Source organism: Thrips palmi, unplaced genomic scaffold (genome assembly GCF_012932325.1).
Source record: "Thrips palmi isolate BJ-2018 unplaced genomic scaffold, TpBJ-2018v1 HiC_scaffold_1, whole genome shotgun sequence".
Classification (NCBI taxonomy): domain Eukaryota; kingdom Metazoa; phylum Arthropoda; class Insecta; order Thysanoptera; family Thripidae; genus Thrips; species Thrips palmi.
The window spans coordinates 11,586,054-11,608,922 of NW_023144620.1; the positions used below are offsets into that span (position 1 = coordinate 11,586,054).

The 22,869-nt window shown below is 51.6% G+C and overlaps 2 protein-coding genes across 9 annotated transcripts in view; both read left to right on the forward strand.

Moving 5' to 3' along the window:
• The window catches only part of LOC117638898 (afadin), a 114,791-nt gene extending 99,666 nt beyond the window's left edge, over nucleotides 1–15,125 (forward strand). For 2 of the 7 annotated variants that reach the window (XM_034394443.1, XM_034400402.1), the window contains exons 17-32: nucleotides 4,420–4,559; nucleotides 4,649–4,767; nucleotides 5,130–5,300; nucleotides 8,134–8,277; nucleotides 8,395–8,863; nucleotides 8,956–9,076; nucleotides 9,185–9,334; nucleotides 9,431–9,654; nucleotides 9,775–9,910; nucleotides 10,793–10,975; nucleotides 12,377–12,585; nucleotides 12,662–12,785; nucleotides 12,870–13,280; nucleotides 13,467–13,715; nucleotides 13,810–13,922; nucleotides 14,013–15,125. In XM_034394443.1, the coding sequence (XP_034250334.1) occupies nucleotides 4,420–4,559; nucleotides 4,649–4,767; nucleotides 5,130–5,300; nucleotides 8,134–8,277; nucleotides 8,395–8,863; nucleotides 8,956–9,076; nucleotides 9,185–9,334; nucleotides 9,431–9,654; nucleotides 9,775–9,910; nucleotides 10,793–10,975; nucleotides 12,377–12,585; nucleotides 12,662–12,785; nucleotides 12,870–13,280; nucleotides 13,467–13,715; nucleotides 13,810–13,922; nucleotides 14,013–14,223 (3,174 nt within the window). In that variant the 3' untranslated portion in view covers nucleotides 14,224–15,125. Of the gene's footprint in view, nucleotides 1–4,419; nucleotides 4,560–4,648; nucleotides 4,768–5,129; nucleotides 7,521–8,133; nucleotides 8,278–8,394; nucleotides 8,864–8,955; nucleotides 9,077–9,184; nucleotides 9,335–9,430; nucleotides 9,655–9,774; nucleotides 9,911–10,792; nucleotides 10,976–12,376; nucleotides 12,586–12,661; nucleotides 12,786–12,869; nucleotides 13,281–13,466; nucleotides 13,716–13,809; nucleotides 13,923–14,012 lie in introns of all 7 variants that reach the window. The other 5 variants (XM_034378276.1, XM_034386491.1, XM_034374909.1 and 2 more) reach the window with 5 other exon arrangements.
• Nucleotides 15,126–17,020: 1,895 nt separating this feature from the next.
• The window catches only part of LOC117639366 (glutamate synthase [NADH], amyloplastic), a 35,168-nt gene continuing 29,319 nt past the window's right edge, over nucleotides 17,021–22,869 (forward strand). For both annotated transcript variants that reach the window (XM_034374956.1, XM_034374964.1), the window contains exon 1: nucleotides 17,021–17,205. The gene's annotated coding sequence lies outside the window, so the exon portion shown is untranslated. The remainder of the gene's footprint in view (nucleotides 17,206–22,869) is intronic.

Below are 22,869 nucleotides of genomic sequence, written 5' to 3' on the forward strand. Positions count from 1 at the left end.
GGCCTTCTTGAGGGCCTTGAGGGCCGTGTAACTGCCGTGGGGAATCGGCCGCGGCGTAGGTCTGCCTCTCTCGCTCCGGTACGGAGCGCCGCGTGAGTGCGAGAGAGAGACCTGCCTGCCAGCGGGGCAGGTGCTTCGCCGTCCCGCCGCTCGGGGGCGCTGGCCGCCGGCCTGGCTGCGCTTAGGGACCCTCTCTGTGAGAGATGGGACAGAGCTGACGTCACAGGTCCTCGGGTGTAAATGGGCAAGAAGCTCCCCTTCAAGAGGCTAGCACTCCGGCTGGGGGCCATAAACAATTCGTCTGCGGATACCTGAGTTGGGGGGACCCCTAGTCTCGCACATGGCAGATCTGGTCGGCGTCGGGCCCATTTACACCCGAGGTCTGTGATTGGCTGGAGGCCGCCAGCCTGACCCATCTCTCACAGAGAGGGTCCCTAGCTGCGCTCGGCGGGTGGCGGGGCGGCTGCCCAACGGGGCGAAAATGAAGCGATTTCATGGCGCTGGAGTGCGTCGGCCTGGGACGCCCTCTGCCCTCGCCGCCGACGTGCCCGCCTAGGGCCCGCCCGGGCTCGTTTCGGTCTTGTTCGCCTCCTCCGGCGCGCGGCGTGCGCGGCTGCCACCCCAGGGCACCCCGACGCTGCTCGCCGCTCACGGGGTCACGGTCTGCCTGGAGGGCAGGAAGAGCGTGACGGCGGCCGGCCGGCCTGGCCGCGGCCTGGAGTGACTAAGCTGGAGGGGCTCCAGAGTGACTCACAGGCGTCGCCGCTTCGCCGCCGCGACTTCTGCCCGCTGCTTCGCCGGTCGCTGGTCGGAGGAAACGTTGGCCGTGTCTCTGGAGACCGATTCCGAGAGTCGTTCTCGTTGCGGTGTCTCTCTCGCACTCATGGGGCGTCCCGTGTGGGTGCGAGGGAGACAAGAGCGACGGAAACGACTCTCGGAATCATTCCACTGGGCGCCGGACAAATAAAGACGGCGGGCACGACCACGGCGCTGCCTGCCTTTGGCCTGCTCGGCTGGCATGGCGGCTGCGGCGGCTTTCGCAACGCGTTGTCACGCCCTGCCGGACCGCCACCGCGGACCGGGCTTTGTGTTTCGGCGGGGCGCGGGGGCGGGGGCGGCCAGGGCCCTGGGCCAGGGCGGCGCGAACGTGGAAGTGGCGGCGAGTGCGCCGCCGGAAGCCCGCAGCCCGCAGCGCAGCCCGCCCCGGGGCGAGGCGGGTGCCCGTCGGCGGAGATGCGCGTCCTGGCGCCCCGCTGGCGCCGCCCCGCGCACAGACGCACAGGGCGCCAGAAGACCGGTGGAGGCGGTCGAAATACCGGATGCGTTTTGAGCTCCAGAGTCGCTGAATGGGACTCGAACCGAACGTGTGACCCCACCAATGGATTGCTCTCTGAATGAGGAATCCATTGGTGGGGTCACACGTTCGGTTCGAGTCCTGTTTAGCGACTCTGGAGCTCAAATCGCGTCCGGTAGTTCGGCCGACTCCACCGGCCTCCTGGCCCACTGTGTGGGTCATTTCTATAGTCCTTGAGCTGATGGTCGGCTTGGTGGTCGTGGCATGGGCGTTGCTGCAGCGAGTCAGGGTGCTACTTTTGCGGCCTCGGTGCCGTGCGTTGCCCGTGCCTGGTTCCGCCCCGCGTTTCGTTCGTTTCGTTGCTCCGACTCTCTCGCACCTTCTCCGGGCGCGCCTTGAGTGCGAGAGAGTCGGAGTCAGCCTGCAGGCCGCAACGAATATCGAGGTGCTATCGAGGCGGGGCCCGCGTCTGTGCGCGGTGCTCGACTCGCCGCAGCACGCTGCAGCCGACTCATTCCGAGAGTCGTTTTCGTCGCTCTGTCTCTCTCGCACTCGCGGGCCCTCCCCGGCAGGTGCGAGCGAGAGGGACGACGGAGCGACGAAAACGACTCTCGGAATCAGTCTGCGGCAGCGACTTGTTGCCGAGGAAAACTGCAGTCGCGGTTGTTATCCTTCGCACTGCACTGAACTGCACCGCGGCGTCTGGCACGTACATCTCGCCAGTTTACGACTTTGGAGCGGGGAAGGGGGCGTAATGGATGCACTAGGCGTGATTGTGTGTGTGGCTGTGTTGGTGTGCGTGTGTGCGCGAGTGATGCAAGCGGGAGGTGGGTATTGTCTGCGTGGGTACGGCGCCCGGCACTCATGGGGTGCCGCATGGGTTTTGTCCGTCTGTCGCGCGCGCAGTCACGACCACTGTGTTCTTCCAGGGGGGACTCCGACTCCTAAATCACAAAGAATCATCATTTTAAACGGCAGATCTTAAATAAATTTTCGAGTTTAGGTGTTCAATTTTTGAGAGGGGAGAAAGCGGAGGAGTTTGGGATTTCTGTTTGGCTTGTTTGTCGGACCTGTTGGATCTCCCGATGCCTGCAGGTTGATTCCGAGAGTCGTTTTCGTCGCTCTGCCTCTTTGGCACTGTGGGGCGTCTCGCGTAGTTGCGGGCGAGACACAGCGACGAAAACGACTCTCGGAATCGGTCTGCTACTGGCCGTCGGCCGTCGGGGTGGCCGCGCGGGCCTCGCGGCACGCCGCCGCCCTGGTAGGTGGCCGTGGTGGGCCGGGCGTGGCTGGGCGCCGCGGCGGTGGCGAGGCGACCCGTGTGCGTGTGAAGCGGCGGGGCGGCGGCCGCGCCATGGCCCCATCGCCATGGCAGCCATCGCCATGGGCAGCCGGCCGGCAGGGCAGCGTGGGAGACAAGACGGGACGGCGCCGTGCTGGGCTCGTGCGTACCGGCCTGCGGCAGCCTGCGGCTTGCCTCCGCAGTGCTTCGTCGCGCTGTCTCTCTCGAGCCCCTACGGAGCACCCCGTGGGTGCGAGCGAGAGGGAAAGCGCGACGAAAGCAGCGTTCGGAGTCCGCCTGGCTGGATATCCCCCGCGGATCGGCGCAAGGGAAGGCGGTGGTGCCGGTCCGGCCGGGCAGGGCTGGACGCTGGCAGCGCTAGCTGGGCGTCGGAGCGCTAAATGGATAAGTACAGGATGTTCCGCGGGGTCCGGTACGCCCGAGGCGCCCTGGGCCCTACTGGGCCCTGGGCTCTCTGATTGGCTGCCGCTTCGTGGGCTCCGCTGGCGCCGCACCACCGGCCGGCAAACGGCCTAGGGGGGCTCAGCCCATTTGTTGCCCTGCAGACTGATTTCGAGAGTCGTTTTGGTCGCTCTGTTTCTCCCGCACCTGCAGGGAATGACCCGCGAGTGCGAGAGGGACTGACCGACGGAAACGACTCTCGGTACCCAGTTTGCTGTCTTCGTCGCCCTGCCCGCCCGGCGGCGGGCGCTTCTAGGACTTCCCTTTCCCCCGAGGCGCTTACCATAGTAGCTCTTCTGTGGCGTGGCGGAGTTTACGGGCAGCACTGCCCTGCCAGCTCGCTGTGGAACGGGAAAAAGCAAGGCGCACGCTGTTGACTTGACCTTGACAGTGTTATGCTTGAGGACACTTTGTTGCCCCCTCTCCTCTCCCCTCCCCCTTTTACTCTTTGCGAAATGTGAAATTCGGTCGGGAGCGCTGCCGGCCAGAGGCTTTATGCAATGGGTCGCATGCGTGCTTGACGTGGACGTGGCAGACAGTGTGGGACACGGCTGTTGTCATGCCTTGGCGTGGCTGCCGGAGCTCTCACTAGTTGGCGTGGGTCCGAAACCATCCAGTCGGCGTGTGTGCCTACTGCGTATCCCTCATTCACTTTCAACCGTGAGGCAAATGCCTTGTGGGGCGGTGGCCGGCGGGGGCCGCCACGCAACTGCCAGCAGTCCGACTCCGAACGGTGCTCCGTCGCTCCGTCTCTCACTACGCGACGCCCCGTGAGTGTGAGGGAGACGGGGCGACGAACGCGTAGCACTGTTCGGAGCGAGCCTGCAGACCTGCTCCCGCCATGATTGCCGCCCACGGCCTGGAGTCCTGTCCTGTGTCCTGCAGACCGACTGTGAGAGTCGTTTTCGTCGCTCTGTCTCCCTCACGCTCATGGGGCGTCGCGTGTGGGTGCGAGAGAGACAGAGCGACGAGAACGACTCTCGGGATCGGTCTACTGGCGCTCCGGGCTGGCCGGCCGGCTGGGCTGGCCTAGCCGGGCTGGGTCTTGTCCAGCGCCCGCGCGCCGTCTCGCCACCACACTGGAATGAATAAAATTAAGGTCGATTCCCGAATTCGATAGACACGCGAAGGCGGCTACATCGCTTTGCGCCTGCCTCTGCCCTGCTCTATCCCACTCTTCCCAATTTTGTGGGGAGGGGGAGAAATAATTTGGGGAAAATTGGTGGTCTGCTTTGTACTTTCTATGAGACCTTGTTGGATCCTGTGTTGTCAAGTCTGTTTTTGTATCTATTATAAGTCCACAAAAAAAAGAAGAAGAAGAAGAAGAAGAAGAAGAAGAAGAAGACTGTTTTAACACGTGTTGTGTTTCCTTGTGTTTCAGGGTGCTGGCCAGGACCGTCTTGGAATCTACATCAAATCTGTGGTGAAGGGAGGAGCAGCTGATATTGATGGACAACTTCAAGCAGGTGACCAACTTCTGAAAGTAGATGGTCAAAGTTTAGTAGGCATTACGCAAGAAAAGTAAGTCTCTCGTGTTCATGTTTTTTTTTTCCTGCGCAGTTTATCTTGTATTTTCAGTGTTTTCACTCATGCTGTATATTGATTTACAGAGCTGCTGAGTATCTAGTTCGCACTGGACCAGTAGTCACTCTTGAAGTAGCCAAGCAGGGGGCTATTTACCACGGTTTAGCTACTCTCCTGTCGCAGCCTTCTCCAGTCATGGGAAGAGGTAAGCCTCCTTTTCCGCCTTCTGCAATAATTTTTTGCCCTAGTGTTAAATTCAAAGGTGAAGGGCGGGCTGAAGTTAAGCTTTACTCACCCTCAATGACTTTGATCATTATTTCTTACTAACAAAATAATGTCTGCCTTTAACTTCCCACTGCTTAACAAGTTAACAATGCTTGGGGTTTCTGTCTTTCTAATAATCTCTCCAGAAGATTACCTCACTTTAACTCTTGTTTGATACCCTTTTTGAATGAGGAGAGAAATATTATTAAAATTGTAGAGTGAGGGAAATATATTTTAATGTGAGGTGTTTCCTGTTGATGATTATCGTGGTTTGGGCCATTCTCATTTCTTACCCTCTCGCAGCATCTTCTCGGCCTTCCTCTCCTCTGAACTGTTCGGGAGGTAATCGCTTACCCACCAGCATTTCAATGGGAAACATACGCCCAAGCTACAATGAACGCCTCCCAGAATGGAGTAACCGTCCCCCTCCAGGTGTGGCTTCCTCAACTCTTCCTCGCCGTCCCACCTCCTTAGGTAGCAACTTTCGTCCTAACCATCGTCAGTACCTCTCTCCATTTGATACCCCATCTCAGTACAATTGTATGAATGTGGACAGTTGGCAGAATACTCTTTCCCCACATACACCATCAGGTAACATCGGAGGCATCATCACTCCAACATTTGTTGTAACTCCACCTGAGGCTGAAACTGCCTCAAACCATACATATCTTGAAGTGCCTGCTAATCATAACAAGTGCTACAACAATCCAGCACCAGATGAAATCTGTGAGTGTGAGAAAGAAGCTTTGCGTTCAAAGCAAGAAGCTACGGGTCTGTTGAAAGGTAATGCGTCTAACGTTGAGAAATCTTCTCCAAACTCAGTCAATTGGAAAGCGGAAGTGATTCGACGCTATCGAGAGCGTTTGGAGCAGAAACAGAGTCAGAATGTGAACCCAGAAGAAATAAAATGTCATCTAACAAATGGAGTGCACAATATTGACAAAAGAGAAAATAATGTAGACATTTGTGGATCTGAAAATGGAGCTGACTCCAATTCTACTTGCTCAACATTAGAGGCTGATTGGGATTCTCTTTCCTCTTCTTCTCATCGTATCAATGAAACTCGCAAGCCTGTGTCTAAAGACCTAGAAAGACCTCAAAATGAGGTGTGTAGCGTAGAGAGAGGAGGACCTAAAGTAGCCTGTTGTAATAATAAGGATGGCAAACTCACAGAAGAAGAAAAAGATACAAAAATAAGAGAAGTGCAGGAAATAGTGAGTTCACTTGAGAGTATACCAACAACTTTAGATGATGCTCAAGTTGATCGTTCATCAAAATACAGGGTTTCCTTTAGCAGTTTGGACAAAGTTAGGGAAAATCCTCTTTTGAAACCATTTTCTTCAGGAGTGAGGTGGAAAGAAGACTTTTTTTCATCTATGCTTAACTTAGATCTGGCTATGCTTGATGAAAATTCTTGTAGCTCGTCCTGCCATAGCAGTCTAAGTTTAACACAAGATGTATCTCCCAGAGATCTTATTTTTGGGTGTGGCAGAGTGGCAGCATTAGCTCGTCATTTTTCTCAACTGGGTGAGTCAGAGGCTTGCAATGTCCGGAGGACTAAGTCAGAACCTGATATCAGTCCACGAACTGATAAGAGGCGGCAGGACAGTGACTACACTGTTGTGTATTCTGTTGGTCTTAAGTCTGTTGGGTTTAGTGTTGACCAAAATTCAGGAGGTGCACCTGAGGTGCTTGATGTTGACTGTAATGAAGATAGGGTTTCCTTAAAAGACCCGAGTTTCGACCTTGAGAAAGTGCGTCTCCCTGAAGAGATAGCAGGGGAGGACAGTAGGTGCATATCACCAAGTGACCACAACTCGAGTGGTTCTGAGGATTCCAACAGTCCGTGGGTGCAGCTTCGAAGATTATTGCAAGCTGAATCGAAACGAAGTGAAGGGAGTGAATTGAATCGTGAAGATGATTTGGAAGAATTGTCAGACTTAAAAGAAGAACCAGTGACAAACATGTGGGCTCGAATGAAGAAATTGGTGAAAGGGGGCAGTGCCTCTGGCGATGATGACTGTACTTCAGGACAGGTCTCGACTTCCTGGATGTACAAAACTGATGTCAAAGCCAAGCCTGAAAAATCAAAGCCAGAGAGGAAAACAAAAAAGAAGTCAACAGTGTCTCTTGATTCATCATATCTCTCCTTTGATGTGACTGCTAATGAACCTGTTATTAAGAACAGCGTTAGTGAAAACTGCCTAATGTCATCTGTTGCACGAGACACTCAACCCAGTGTATTTTCCAGAGGAGAAAGATCTAGAAGTGAAGAAGCTCTTTTGCAGAAAAAGAAACCAAAGAGGAGAGTGGTGTTTTCTTGTGTTCAAGAAAACAGTGATGGAGAGAAGTCACCATCAATTCAACGATATTCTGTTACCAAACCTAATTTCCCTGAAAATGACTCTCCCTCTGTGCGACGTTATTCTGTCACAAAGCCAGTAGAAACGAGGCCAAAGTTTCCTGATGCATACATACGTACAAGAACTTGCCAAAGTGTAGAAGATTTGCCAAAGAAAATTACAGAAAATCCAGTTCAAAGAAGTTTAGCTCGGCAATTTGTGTCTATGCCACATATAATGCATCCACTTTATATAGGTGGACACACCCATTTAATTCCTATCAGGGCAAATAGTGATGAAACGATTTGTCGGCATCTGCATTGCACCCATCTCAACAGTTATTACCACCCTTGTGAGTGATTAGATGTAATGATGGCATGGTTTCAGAGCAATGCTCCTATTTATTATTGTTGTTTGCCTACATTGTTGGTCACTCTTTTATTTCAATTTTATTTTCATAATTTCAGCATTTGCTAAACATTTTATTTTTTCTCTTGATAAATTTTAATTTACTACGCTTTTTGTGTTTTATTTCAATCTCAATACAATGTATGATGAATTAAGTACTTCATCAGACACATTTACAGTGTATGTGAAGTTCAACTTTATTAGCGCACCATGCACTACAACACACTGTCTGCCAACTGAATCCACTGTCATTCTTATTGTATTAATTGTTTATTTGTTTCCATTTTGGTAGGATTTGTGGGTTTTCCTTATTTTTATGTTCCTTCTGTGTGCCTTTTCATTTTATTTACCTTTTTATCTTTTATTTACCCTCCATCCAGTTAATTTTGCATGATTTCCAGCTGCATGTAGCTTTTTTCATGCTTTCCTTTCTGGTTTTCTGCTGTCTTGTCATTTTGTAACCTTTCTTTAAGAGTCCACTGTAGATGAAATTTGAAGCTTGTTAGAGGTTTCAATTTGATTCACATATCTCATGCTAACTTAACTTTTCATCTCAGGGCCCAGACGTATGAGTGAACGTGACTTGCCATCTCGAGTTCTTAGCGAACAGAACCATAACACAAGCACATTAAATGGTGGCCGTAATATACTCCCCCCGCATGCGCCTATTCACAGCTCAAAATCTGTACCTTCACTTAACAGTAAGTACTCATTAGCAACTAATCTAACGCTGGGTTTAAATGAAGAAAGACAGTCTCTCTATGATTGTCACCTCTGCAAACTTGATTTATTTTTTAATGTGTCTACTGCAATTTCAGCTGGAGGTCACAATGACAGTCCTGGCATGGTGAACATGGGTCATGGTCCCATGGGGCCCATGAGTCCAATCAGTCCGATAATGGGGCCAGGTGCAGGGCGCCCACCACACCATGAAGTATTTAATCCTGGATACTCTCGAACTTCATCCACAACCAGCATCCCTCAGGGGCTGAGGTCAAGGTCGAGCCAGAACCTTGCTGACCCTCGCTCACCCAATGGAGCGACTTTGCCACCCATGGGGCTGGGGTCCAGGCAAATGTCTAACCCCAGTCTCCAGCCACCACAACAGCCCCCTCAGTCTCAGCATAGTCCAAATGGACACTCTGCTGGCCCTGATGGGGAGCGCTTCTATCAAAATCTGAGTATTTACCGTAATCAAGATATGCACAATGGATACCCACCTCAGGCCAGAGGCAAGTTGCCTAGTCCCCAGCATCCATCTGGTATGCCTCAGCCACAACAGGACAGGTAAATTTTGTGTTTCCATCGTACCTTCTGATCATTGTGTGTATTAGTCTTGGGATCGGTTTGTGTAACATTTCACCTGTTATATTTTTCAGGAGTCCTCCACACATGCAAAAAAATCTTCAGAATATGCATAATCTGAGAGGATCACAATCTTCATTGCATAGAGACAGACCAGCATCTGCGTATCTGCCTCAAAACTCACCTCACACACAGGTATGCTCTATCTTCAATCTCAAGTAAATTTCATTTATTTTGTTCATGAGACCTGTGGCTAGCAAATTTTAACAACATTATAATAATTCAAATCTTAAATTGTTTCAGATTATACCTGGAATGGGTGGAATGCAGGCACGTTCCCAGTCATCCAGAGACATGGTTCAAAATGCCAAACTTGCTGAAATGCAGGAAGAGGTTCGGAGACGTGAGCTGAGGCAACAACAAGGTCAACAGGTTCAGCCCCTGAGGCCACAGGTAAACTCAATAACACTATAGAGTTCTGAATAATCTGATATATAACTCCATCCGTGATAGGGTTATTTATTAAAATTAACTTTCTTGAACTTGCAGATGATGAGTCCACTGAGCCCGCAACAACAGCAACGGTTACAGGGTTATCCTCAAGCTGGGCCTCAGGTTCATCCACCACCTACAGCCCCTAAGCCTGGTGGAGGAATGCCTCAGAGGCCACCATTGCCAAATGATGAAGTTGGATTCAGAGATTCGCCTCCTCCACCTCCCCCACCAACATCCACTCATCCACTCTACAAGACAAGTCCAGCTGTTGACTCACGGTAAAACTTCTTCCTCTCCCCTTCATATTTTAAAATTTGATTTTAATTCAATTTTAATTTAATTTTAAAGCCCCAAGAAAGATAAATATGTTAATTTTATCATTTTTTAAAAATTTCTAGATACAGTGCCTCTTCTGAAGGAGCTCCTCGAGGAAATTTCTACCAACCCAATGCTAACAACCAGGGTACTCTTCCAGGAAGACACATTCAGTTTAATACAGCTACTAATCCTTGGGATCGAGAAGAAAAAGAACGGGTAAGTACTAAATTTAATAAACTGGTGTAGGGTAAATGTGTTTCAGATTTACATATGTAAACAATTATACCTCACGAATCTAAAATCTGGTTGTGGTTTCTAGCTCTGAGTCTCAAAATAATCTTGCTCTTGCTGAAACACAGTGAAACATTTCATAAATTGATGTAGACTGATCTAGTTTGCTTCAGAAAGGAAACTGAATGGCTTGGTTTAACATGGTTTCTGTTTTTCTGGCAGAGCTAGAGCGTTTCACTGCTTCTTGCTGATGAATAGCTTTCAATTTTAATTGATAATAACTAAGCGCTACATTTGCTTTTGAATTTCTCTTGCTTAGATACTTAGCACACACTTCCCAGTTCCTTTATCTCACAAGAGAATGAAAATTTCAATTTTGTCCATGTGAATCTCTTAGTAGTTTTGATTTCTATTTGAAGCCATTTGAATCATACTTTTAAAGTCATTTTTAAACTTCGAGAAACTTCTTACTTATTCTTATTTGAGCATAACTAATTTTGAACAAATTTTGTTGGAAAAAAGTATTACTTGAGTCCCTCTGTTACACTTATGTTTGAATGTGTGTGTTGTGTGAATGTGGTGGCGGTTGTTACCCTGTTTAAAGCTGCTCTTTGCTCCTTGCCCTTATTGAATTTTCCTCTTATGGATTAAATTGCTAGCACCAAGCACTGGAAAGGGGAATGTGGAGAGTTATTTTGCTGTGAGCAGTCTTAAATTTTTGTTTCCGTAAATCTATGAAAAGGGTGAGGAGTGAAAGCAACATGCAGAGAGCACACTGCATATGACACACACTGCTGCGTTAGAGTTTGTTGGCACCAACATTGTGTGTGATCACTCTGTGTTTGGCACACGTGTCTCGCACAATAGGAACAAATCAGACGACGGGAGGCTGCACGACAATGGCGGGACCAACAGATTGCAGAGCTCTCTGCGCTGCCAAGCCGATCACCACAACAAGAGGAGCAATTGCGAGCTCTGCGGATGGAGCGAGAATTCCAGAGGCGAGCTGAAGAAGCTGCTCGGCATGATGACGAGGAGGAGGATGATCAAGTGAGTGGTGAGGTGTATGGTAACCTCTTATCGCAGTTAACATTTGTCCTTAAATTTTACTGTTGGACTTTTGATGCAATAGAGTGCATTACATACCATGATTATTGATATATTTTGTGGCACACACAAGATTCATTATAACCTGGAATAATGCTGATTGATACAAACCAATTGAATATGCAAACGTATCAAACAGCTTTCCTACGCTTTTTATCACTCATTTAAAATGTCACATCAAAAGTATTAGAGAAGCGTTTAAACAACATGCATTTCCCTGAAATAAAGCTCTGGTTCTGCTATGTATTTTATTAATTAGAGCTTAAATGTAGGACTGAAAAACCAGATTCCATTTGAGTTCAGCATTTTATATTCTAGTAACATTGTGCGAACTTTTTAGGCTGCTACCTGAGGAGGAAGTGAAAGTGAGTGTACTGGGTGCAATCATTTGAAACATATCATAGAGCTTTGCTTAATTTGGACCCATCTCAGTTTCCATGATGTCAATTTATCATCCCTCTGACCTTTTGTGTGTTCAACGCTTTTTTTATTATTTCATCCTCTTAGTTTCATGTAAGGTTGGAAATTGGCAAATTTTATTCCTCATTTTTCATTGGTCATAATTTCATTCATAACCATGTATTATGCTTCTCAACCCTCATTAATTCAAACTGTTGTTATGTCATTATCATCAGTTCAGTCTATCTATTCTGCAGAATTGAAAAAAGTACAATTGAACTTTACGGAACTTTATCATTATGGAGAAAGATTTACATACTTCGTTTAATTTTCCTTATGTTTGTGCCAATTAGTGTTCTTGTTACCTTCTGTTGTTATCATTCTTTTTCCTAACATCAGCTGTGTTAGAATCAGTTCAGATTTTTTTTGGTCTTATCTCTTGCTTGGCTTTGTCATGCATAATTTTATTGTTGTTTTGTAGCAGTGATGCATGCTGCTGCATATAAATAATATTTTCCCAAACTTGTTGAATTACTAGCCGGACATACGGCTTTGAGACCATCTCATGTCATGTGGTTTTGTTTACTGCATTGTGTGTTATGTGTGTGTGTTTGTTTGCATTTTTTGTCATTTGCACATTTTGGTGATGGTAGCAAAGGCAATGGTGTTCTGCATTTTTAAGTTAAACAGGCATCTAAATTTCGTTTCATGCTTTTTAACCATCCTATTATTTTAACCAAGTGTATATACAAGAATCATATTTTAAACTGCAAAACTCGCTTAAATTTGCTGTTTCTTGAACGTCTTATCATTTTTGCATAGGGCGAAATGAGTTTCATCCTCTCCACATTATTATAATAATAATTCTTGTCCCATTGTTTTTATTTAAAATTTGACAATGTTTTCATGTGATCATTGGTATATTTTATTTTTAATTTTCTACAGGAGAGTCCAGAGCGGAACCAGGGTCTCCTGCGCCTGGCTCAGCCCACTTTAACACCCCAGCAACAGCAACATTCACCACCTCAACAACAAGCACAGCAATCACCTCCACAAAATTCCCAGCAGCATCAGCAGCCACCCATTCAACAAGTGGCTCAGTCACGTCCCTACAACCAACAGAATGGAATTATTGGACGAACATCAGTCCCACCGTAAGTTTGCTACTTGTGTACATCTTCTGTGTTTGCGTACAGGTCATAAAATTAACTTTATTTTTATCCTTCTTAGTAATGAGGAGAAGGAGAGGCAAAAGCGACTCGATGATATGAAAAGAAAACAAGCTGAAATGGAGCGCGAACGTGAACAGCAACAAGCTGAGGAGCGGTATAGGGAAGCTCAAAAACAGCGAAGGGTATGTTTCATTGTAAAATTTGAGGTAATGCTTTGCTCAGAAAATTGTTTTGTTACTTATGTCTTGCTTACATTCTTATCAAAGGAGGAAGAAATGCGTCACCATCATCAGCAACAACAGCGGTTATCAAATCAACCACCCCAGTCAATTCTTAATTCCCCAACAAAGAATCATGTCCAATTTAACAACAGTATTAATAGTAACAACAACAACCAACAAAATAATGCAAACCGATCGGGACAGTATACAAGCCCCTTGACTGGGAAGCACCCTGCTGCCAGTCACTTGAGATTAGAAAATCTAGTTATGAATGGACCATCCACTCCTCAGACGCCTCCCCAGGGATACCAGCACATGAATGGTTACCCCAACAGCCCTGCAGCTTACAACAACAACCAAAATTTCCACAATGAGGCCACTTCTCCAACAACACCTTCAGGCCCTCAACAGAGACTGGATACTCTCCTCCATGGCTCATCACCATCAGACAAAACTGTAAGTATCTGTTCTCCTCAGTTATTATTGTTTGACTTGATAATTTCTCAAGTCCTGAGTTAATTACCAGTCTTTCAGCAAACTCTTTGCTGTTGTTTGATTGTTTCAAAATTGAGTAGTTAGTGGTATTCTGGCTCTTGGTGGTGGTGACTCTTCTTTCTTTTCTGTCTGTGTGCGCTGGTACAGGCATTCCCGCCTCAGCCTCCTGAGCGTGGCTCATCCTACTCCATCATGATGTCACAGCCCAACCGCCAGCCGCCTCCCTCTGGACCACTTTCCCCCTCTTCAAGTGGAGGTCTTCAAAGAAGTTGCCTATCGACTCCTGGTGACCAGACAACAAGTTCAACGAAAAGAGTGTCATTCCACGACCCTGGCTCAAGCCAACCACCCCCACCTCCATCAACTCAGCCTCCGCCCATTAGAGAAGATCCAAATGTAAGCTCTGTCTTAATTTCTCTTCGACTGTAATTTTAGACATCACAGAAAATAATTTGAAACTAATGTGGTCTGTTGCGTCTTTGCTTTGCAGCACTTTATCAATGAGGCCGAGACCATGTTGGCATCTCCCAAGACCCCTGATGGACCTGGCGGAATCTTTGTGGGATCAACTCCAGGGGTCATTGGAGCACAGGAAGTCTACAGGTATGCAACACGTTCATCCCAATTTGCAGATAGTTTGGTAGTTTGGATTTTTCAGTTCACTTTTTCACTTGTTTTGTCTTGTTGAACCAGGGATCCAAGGCAAAGGAGGTTGGCTGAACAGCAGCAGCAACAGCAGAAGCAACAAACATCCAGAGTACCCGAGAAACTTACCTTCAAGGAGAAGATGAAGATGTTTGCCATGGAGACTGGTGAAGATGGCACTCCCCGAGACAAGGTTAAAATATCCCGAGCGCAGAGGGACATAGACACCATAGCTTCTCCTGCAGCTAATAACTCATAAATAAGATCAACTATACTGTACTGTTGGGAGTGATGTGTTTTCTTGTCCTTTTTACCTTTATTTTTAGAAATGTTTTTGTATAAAATCAATTGTAATTTTTGTTTTATCCACTTAGTCTTTTTTTGTTTGTTTGTGTACAACCAGCAATATCATGTTCATAATGTAGTGGCTGATTTTTTATGCCAAGAAGCCGTCCAGCTGATGTGGCAAGTTTGTTTATCTTTGTCATTCTCACCTATTGTAACTATAGATTTGTCGTTTTTGAGTTTGTCTTTCAGTCTGGCTGGCTCTAGTTGTGTACATAGTTTAGCCGACAGCACGTCATTGTATCAAAGTGTAATATGCATTTGTAATCATGAAATAGCTCTTTGAGCTGAATGTGTGATGTGTTGTTTATTATTTATTTTTCCAGCTCTTGACGAGAAATGTTTGTAGCAAAGATCATGAGATTTTATTGAATGTTATGACAAATTCCTTTTTAGAGGAAGAGTATTACTATTTCTTGTTGGACATTTTATGTTTTGTAGTATTTTTGACAACAATGTGTCCTGTACCTTTATTGTGATATGGTTGCTTATTGAACCATAACATCTTATGAAAGTTTATTGTAGCTTAAAGCTGTATGAGCTGTACCTAAATGAAGCTTGAATTAAATTTTGTGAGTCTATTTTTACACTTGCTCCTATTGTTGTAGAAAATATTTGAGAGATAGCTATTTAGCATGGAATAGGAAATTTTAAAGTTTGACTATATTATGTATAATGTAAATTTTCATCAATTGTATTTCATGTTATATGTATCTATGTAAAGGCAAATACTATTATTGCATGTATGTATAGTAAATGACATCTTTACAAGACAAGGAACAAATAAAATCGATAAATAAAGTTTTTGCCTCGTTATTTTTTTATTTTTTTTTTGTCTTCCTAAAGTCAAGAAATATCCAGAAAAAAGTCGGCGCTGAAGTAAAAAAATATCTGAGTTTAATCTGGTGAATTGGGATGACAACGCCGCGAAGGGGACAACCTACACTGCATCAGAGGCAGTTGGGTTGCCTACTCTCATGGCGCCGAGGCGCCCGTCTAGTTGCCTGTTGCCTCCCAGCCGAGCGATTCAAAAGAGTCGTTTCGTCGCTCTGTCTCTCTCGCACTCATGGGGCTCTGCGTAAGGGTGCGAGAGAGACGGAGCGAGAAACCGATGGGCGGGTCCCACGCTGCCATGTGGTATCGCTTCGGGGTGATTCGCGATGCGATAAAGGACTCGCTCGCGTTCCGCGCAGCGATTCGGCCGACATGTGTGCAGGCCGACGACGGATTGGATCGGATAGGATAGGATGGCACAGCACCTGATGACCCGATAAGCGATAAGGCGTTGGGGGCGCCCGCCTCCACCTCCACCGCGGACTATCATCACGTGGACAAACAGTGGGCGAGGGCTGAAATGGAAATGTCAGTGATCTCGTTGAGTCAAGGGAGGCCGCCAGACGTCCACCCGAGCGCCCACCTCTTTTGACGCCCTCGCGCTCTTCGCGTCATTCGGACCGGTTGTTACGTACTGCGTCGTCAATGCGGATCGTTTGGATAAGGGAGTCACGCGCTGGCGACGTGCTGCCCGTGTGTGGTGTGGCTGGCGTGTGTGGTGTAGGGCGCCGTCGTCACAAGTCATCGGACGGCCACCCGACCAGCGGGCCGCGGCGTGGAAAACGGAAACGATGCCTATCGGGCGCGCTGCTGCCGAGTGATTCAGAACGATCGCACTCAATGCGGTGTTGCGTCGGGGTGCGAGAGAGACAGAGCGACGAAAGGACCCTTCGGAGTCGCTCGACAGTGCGCGGACGGCGTGGCGGTGGCGTTTCGGCGGGCCGTGGTTCGCGCCCCGGTCGATGCAAGGCCTTTTCGTTGTCCCTTCTTTCGCGTTTCGTCTGCCAACATCCCGCTTTGACGTCAGCTTCGACGGGAAGCGTTTGAATGTTATCTCTCCCCGGGCTGCCAGTGCGCCTACCTACCCCCGTGTCCCCGTCGCGTCCCTGTTCGGGTTGCGCGCCGCGTTCGAGCCGCGCGCCTCGCCCTCCCATTGGCTGCGCCAGTCACGTGGGCTCGACGCCAGCGAGCTCTACCGGACGCCGAGGGAAGCGTCGCCATCCTGCGCCCTTCTGCCTTTGCCTGGCACCGCGCCCACCCCGCGTAACCCCGCGCACCGCGCAGCCCTCCACCCCCGCAACCCTGTCCTTCCCTCCCCGCCCCCGCCGCCCCCTCCCCTGGCCTGCGGCGCCGCGCTTCGGCCGCCGCCGTGCCGCGCCGTGCCGTCCGTGCGATCAGTCGATAGGGAAGGGAGCAGGCACGAGCAGTCCCGAGCCGAGTCCCGCTGCACCAGTCTCCCTCGCTTCGGACTTCGGCAGTCGGCAGTTGTCGTGCGCGCTCGGCTCGCTCCTCCTCGCACCAGCCCGTCGCTGTCTCGCTCTGCGAAAAGACTCCGAGCGAAACCGTAACGCAAACGCTAAACAGTCGAGCCGGAACGCCCAAGACGCGAGCACCTCCCGAGCGGCCCTGCCAATTCGAGTTGTTGTTGTTGTCAATAAGAGTTGACAGTATATTGGCCCGTCTGCGAGGCGGCGGATTTCGTTGGAACCTCTCACCTGCACCCGGCCCACCACCTCCACCCTCTCGCCCCTGTCAGAGACACCGGGCAGCCCGCCGCCCCAGCAGGGTCCAGCAGGGCTACCGGCCACCGGCTGAGCAGGACCCATCCGCCCAGCCAGCCGCCAGCCCCGGCCCCCGGCCCCGGCACCGCCCAGTGCTGTGCCGCCTGCCGCGCCGTGCACAGAACTCACGGCGCCGCGTAGCACCGCGCACCGCGACGGCCCCGACACCGCCCGCCCTGTCAAGTGTAGTGTCGTCTTGCGGGCAAGCCGAGGCGGAGTCTCTCGAAGAAGGAGTGTCACACATTCTCCTTCCACAATCCTGCCCGGAAAACCGTAATACGGTGAGTGATGGACTTCGGATCGCTGCAGACTGATTCCGAGAGTCGTTTCCGCCGCTCCTTCTCAGGGAACGCCTCACGAGTGCGAGAGAGACAGAGCGACGAAAACGCTTCTCGGAATCAATCTGCTAATTGGCCACAGAGGAGTCGTGGGTTCGGCAAGGAGGTGATAGGAAGTCGTCTGTCATACCTTCCGTCGCCACTCCTGTATACAGTGTACGCCCCCGCCCGCGGTCTGCTGCGTCTGTGTGCAGTGGCGTGCGCAGAAATTTTGAAAGGGGGGGGTCAGGCCACGCTTTTTGCCTACTTACAGGGGGAAAGTGACGCAATTTGCCTACCTTCAAGGCGGCTGTCTAGTGGCCAAAGGGGGGGGTCATGACCCCCCTGACCCCCCCCCTGCGCACGCCACTGTCTGTGTGTGTGTCGATCGGGCCGAAATGTCGTCTGCTGCGACGGCGTTCACGACGACTTTCCACATCAGCTGTTCCGTGCAGATCCCAGCAACGCGAGAACGCGAGCTTGATCTTGGAGCATGAATGGTGCAGTGAGGCACGCGGGGGAGGGTGGGGGGAGGGGAGCTCCGCGCCTGTGTGGGCCTGCGGGGGTGGGATGGCAGCCTGGTGGCAGCGATAGGACAAGAATGGAAAGCTCGATGCAGGTCTTTCCTTTATTATACCTGCCCGCTTGCCTTCTCAATGTTTTTCTCGAGGTCACGGCCAGCGGACTCATTCCGAGAGTCCTTTTCGTCGCTCTGTCTCTCTCGCACTCATGGGGCGTCCCCTACAGGTGGGAGAGAGACAGCGATGAACACGACTCTCGGAATCAGTCTGCAGGTCCTGACAGGACAGGAGCTGCTTTTGTGAATGGTTGCTGGGCGAGGCCTGCCGAGGCAGTCGCGTTCCTTCGTCCTCACATCAATGTCGTCGCTCTGTCTCTCTCGCTCTCGCGGGGCGTCCCGTGTCAGTGGGAGAGAGACATCGGCAAAACGCCGTTCGGAATCAGTCTGCTGGCTCACTTGCCCGAGCTCGCTGGAGTGTGCCATGGCGCGTCTCGCCGAATTGGCTGAGCACGGAGACGCCGTTATTGTCCTGGAATATTTAGCAAAGCCATGTTTTATTTCGTCCGCGGGGTACTGAACAGGATCCGAGCGGCGGGGAGGGGAGGGAGGGGGTGGACGGAGCTCTCCAGCGGTGTGCTTGCAGGCCTCGGCCGCCTCGCCAGGCCCAAGGCAAACAATCGAATGCTCGAGAAGGGGCGAGAGAGACGGAACGGAGAGTGGGGGTGGAGGGTGGCTTCGCATCCAAGGTCTCGCTGGTCTCGCCGCGCGCCGCGCCACCCGACGCGCTGCCGCGCAGCCCGCAGCCCTCCCCGGCATGGCGGTGAAGGGTGGCCGACGTCGCCCCCAGACGCCACCACGCCGCCGCAGCGCAGTACAGTAACGTGACGACGCCGTGCAACGAGCAAGAGGACGAGGCCGAGACGAGGCCCGTGGGGCGCAAGGGCGGCGAAGGGGAGGCGCCGCCGCCACCCTCTAGATGCGTGAAGGGAGGCCGAGGCCGGGTTAGTTGATTCTACGGCCGAGGTCGAGGCCGGGTTAGTTGATTCCTTGGCCGTGACTGATTCCGATGGTCGTTTTCGTCGCTCTGTCTCTCTCGCACCTGTACGGGGCGCCCCATGAGTGCGAGGGAGACAGCGACGACAACGACTCTCGGAATCAGTCTGCACGTTGGTTGATTCCTGGCCGAGGCCGTGTGGGCCGTGTGGGATAGGCGCTGTGGTGCGGGCGTCCCGGGCGCGTCGGCGAGGCGCCGCGAGGCAGGGCGGCCCGTTTACGGCCAGCTGGCGGCCGTTCGGAAATCGATAGGTAATGCTGACTAGTGCTAATACGGCCTGATACTGCCGGCGAGCTTGCGCAGAGAGCGGTGCGCGTGGTGATCGCCTTTTGCCTTTGCCGCCGCTACAGACTGATGCCGCGAGAGTCGTTCTCGTCGCTCTGCCTCTCTCGCACCTGATCGGGGCGCCCCATGAGTACGAGAGAGACGGAGCGACGGAAACGACTCTCGGAATCAGTCTGCTGTACCAGCTCGCGACCCGCTGCCGACTGTCTCAAAGGCAATCACTTCACACTCTGAGGTTCATCGAGGACCACGAGGAGCTCAGCAAAAATAAATTTAGAAAAAATGAAGCTGACGCAGCAGCGTGCTGCCGCTCTGTCGCCGCTCTGCGCTTTCGTGCTGTCGGTTTGCCCCCCCTGGCTTGCCGTGCCTCTAGCCAGCCGGCCCGCGGGCGCACACACACCTGTTCGTCGTGGGGTGGGTCCTCGGTCCTCGTTCGTGACCGGGGCGCGGCGTGGCGTGGCGCTGCGTGGCGTGGTGGCCCCGCCGCGGTGCGCGCGGGGTGCCGGCTTCGTCGCTGCGGGGTTGGCACTGCCGACTGGACTGGTCAATTATTCTGTCTGTGGTGGCTCCACTGGGCGCTCGATACCGCCCGGGCTCTAGTCCCAGCAGCCACACCGCGACCACCGCGACCACTAGGTCAAGAACCGCCTTCTTACGGCCGCCCATTGGAACCTTCATGAAACTGTTCCTGCGTCGGAAACATTGAAACCTTTGGAACCATTGGATGGGATTTTTGAATGAACCCTTGAAATGGAACCCTTGAAATGGAACCCTTGAAATGGAACCCTTGAAATGGAACCTTTGAATCGAACCTTTGAATCGAACCTTTGAATCGAACCTTTGAATCGAACCTTTGAATCGAACCTTTGAATCGAACCTTTGAATCGAGCCTTTGAATCGAGCCTTTGAATCGAACCTTTGGATGGAACCTATGGATGGATTTATTTGGTGGACCCAAGGGCACCGTTCGAGCACCGTTGGCACCTTCGGCCGGCCCTTGGCGAGTCGAGCCCCCGGCCTTCGCCGACTTGCAGACGAGACTTTCCGGTCGCTGACAAAAGATATCCAGTGTAATCCGGTCCCTCTAGACTGGCTCCAGACGAGGAATGCGCCGACCCTGCTGGTCCCGGCCGTGGATATTTTTAACCCTTGTAACACCGGTTCGTTCGTGCCTCCCAAACTGGAGTCGGCCCGGCGCAGCGAGTGTCGTGGACGGGACCCCCTCCCCTCCGCCCCCTCGCTCGCGCCCCCAAGCGCTTCCCTGGTTCACCTCCTCGGCTTATCCAAGTTCAGCAGTTCGTCAGTCGCGACTGATTCCGAACCCTGCTTTCTGTCCCTCTCACTCATGGGGCGTCCCGTTGGGGTGCGAGAGAGACAGAGCGACGACACACTGTTCGCGCTGCTGTCTCCGCCGGAACTCGGCTCGCTTCCAAGTTTGTTCTCGGCAGTTGGGCCGGGGTAGCTCGTTGTGTACTTTGCATTGATCCTTGGCTGCTTATGGTCTTTGGTGTCCTTGTTTTCATCGGGGCTCGTTGCTGCTGTCATTCTGTTGGCAAATGCTCGTGGGTCAAAATTTTACATTCAGGCCTTTTGAAAGAGAGCTAACTAATTCTTCGTATAACAAACTAAATGGTTTGTTCTACCTTACACATGTTGAAAATACTTTGTAAGGTTTCGGGCGTGGGAAGTATGTGGGAAGTATCTTTGAGTTGAGAGTTTTCCACACATTTTGCAACGCTTTGCCCTTTGCCCCGTTTCGGGCCATTCGCCGCCTGCTGCTTTCGCTGACAGTGGAGTGGGTGGGCATGTGGGCGGTACCGCTGACAGTGACGAGCTCAGCTTTTTTTCTGTTTTGACTTTACCGCCCTTTTCTCGTTGTTGGGGGCTTGTGCCGACGGCCGGCGACGGCAGTGGCGGAGCACTGCAACTGCCTGGTGGAGGGGGTCGGCCAGAAGGGCCCTCTAGACTCGAGAGCAATTGCGGTCGTCGAGCTTCCCTCTTTACCCCTTGCCGCTGTGTCGCCGTCTCCCTCGCACCCCTACGGGACGCCCCATGAGTGCGAGAGAGACAGAGCGACGGTCCTTCGGCTGGCCCTTCCGGTGGCTCCGCTTCCGCGTCCGGTTTGGGTGGCGGCCTCGAAATCGTGTCGCGACTATCGACCCCCTGGCGCTGGCCTGCATTGACACACGTGTGTGTGTTTCAATTTTTCATATCGGATGCATGGATTGCTCCCCGAACGAGGAATCCATTGGTGGGGTCACACGTTCGGTTCGAGTCCTTATCAGCGACTCTGGAGCTCAAAACGCGTCTTCAGTTTTGGGCACCTCCACCGGTCTTCTGGCCCTTGTCCTTTTGGCGACCAGTCGTCCAGCCAGTCGGTCGGGCTCTTGGCGTTTGGTGGCCGTCTGGGGCGTCCGAGGGGGCAGTGGCCAAGGCATTGGCTCTCATACACTGGCGTTGGTTCGAAAGGGAAGACCGTGCGTCATGCACAGTCTATTTCGGCCCAAGGCATTGACGGCCGGCCCCTCTCTCCTCCTCCTTCCTCTCCTCTTCCCTCTATCCTCTTTCTTCTTCGGCTCCTCCTTCTCCCACGCCAAGAACGGCGACCGCCCCGATTCGCCGAAAACGGGTCCATTGTGGAGTCGGCAGCGCGCTGGACTATTTCTGGCGGCCATGTTGCTGTAATGCGCTGTAATACGGGAAAGACAACTCGATTCCCCCCCCCCCCACACACCTTTCTTTCCACCCCTTTTCTCCCCGTCGCTCCCTTTCTTCGGGCTGCGTGGGCGGGACACCAGCGGCAGCAGGAGATCTGGCTGTGCAAATCTGACTTGCACTCTTTTCCGCGAAAACGAGATAAAGAACGCGCCCGCTCCGAGCGCTGCGGCCGCTGCCGGCTGTTTTGGGGTCGAGTGAGCATGCTGCTGTACCTACTCTGTAGAGGCGGTCGGAATCCTCGAACCGAACGTGTGACCCCACCAATGGATTCCTCGTTCGGAGAGCAATCCATTGGTGGGGTCACACGTTCGGTTCGAGTCCTACTTAGCGACTCTGGAGCTCAAAACGCGTTGAGGGTTTCGACCGCCTCCCCCGGTCTTCTAGCCCACTGTGAGGCGGGCAGGGCAGCGCTCACTGATGAATGAGTTGCTAATCATTTCAACTCCGTTGTGCAATACCGCCTGGCGCCTCGTGAGTCCCGTTTTCATGTCATTGGAGACTTCCCTCCGCGTCTCTCCCATCTCCCCCCCCCCTTCTCTCCTTTTCGCGCCTTGTTGATAAGTATGCTAATTGCCCGGGACGTCACAGCGTCGCCTTATCACCGATAAGACGGTGACGCTGAGATTCGCACTCGCGGGGCGTGGCCCGGCGTGGCCTGCGTGGTCGGGGCATCGGTACATCTACCAGTAATTAATTAATTTGTCGTGTCGTTCTTTTTTGTGTGATTTATTTTTTTCGTGTTGTTTTTTTTTCCCGTCGGTGGCAGTGGCGTCCCTTCCTTATCGCGAATGTGAGGCGCGGCGCGTTGTGAGGCCTTCCTGGAATATCTCTCCCGCACTTCCTCCAGATAACTCGCACCGCTGACTCGCGACGCGAACGCGCGAACGTGACACGGTTATAGGCGGAGGGCTGATCCGACAGGCCCAGCCTACACTGTCAGTGAAAGGCGCGGTTACCTATATAAAATCGAACAAGTTTGCCGGGGTTACACTGGTAGCCAACGAATGTGAATGTGACGTCACATTCGTTGGCTACCAGTGTACAGTCCCAC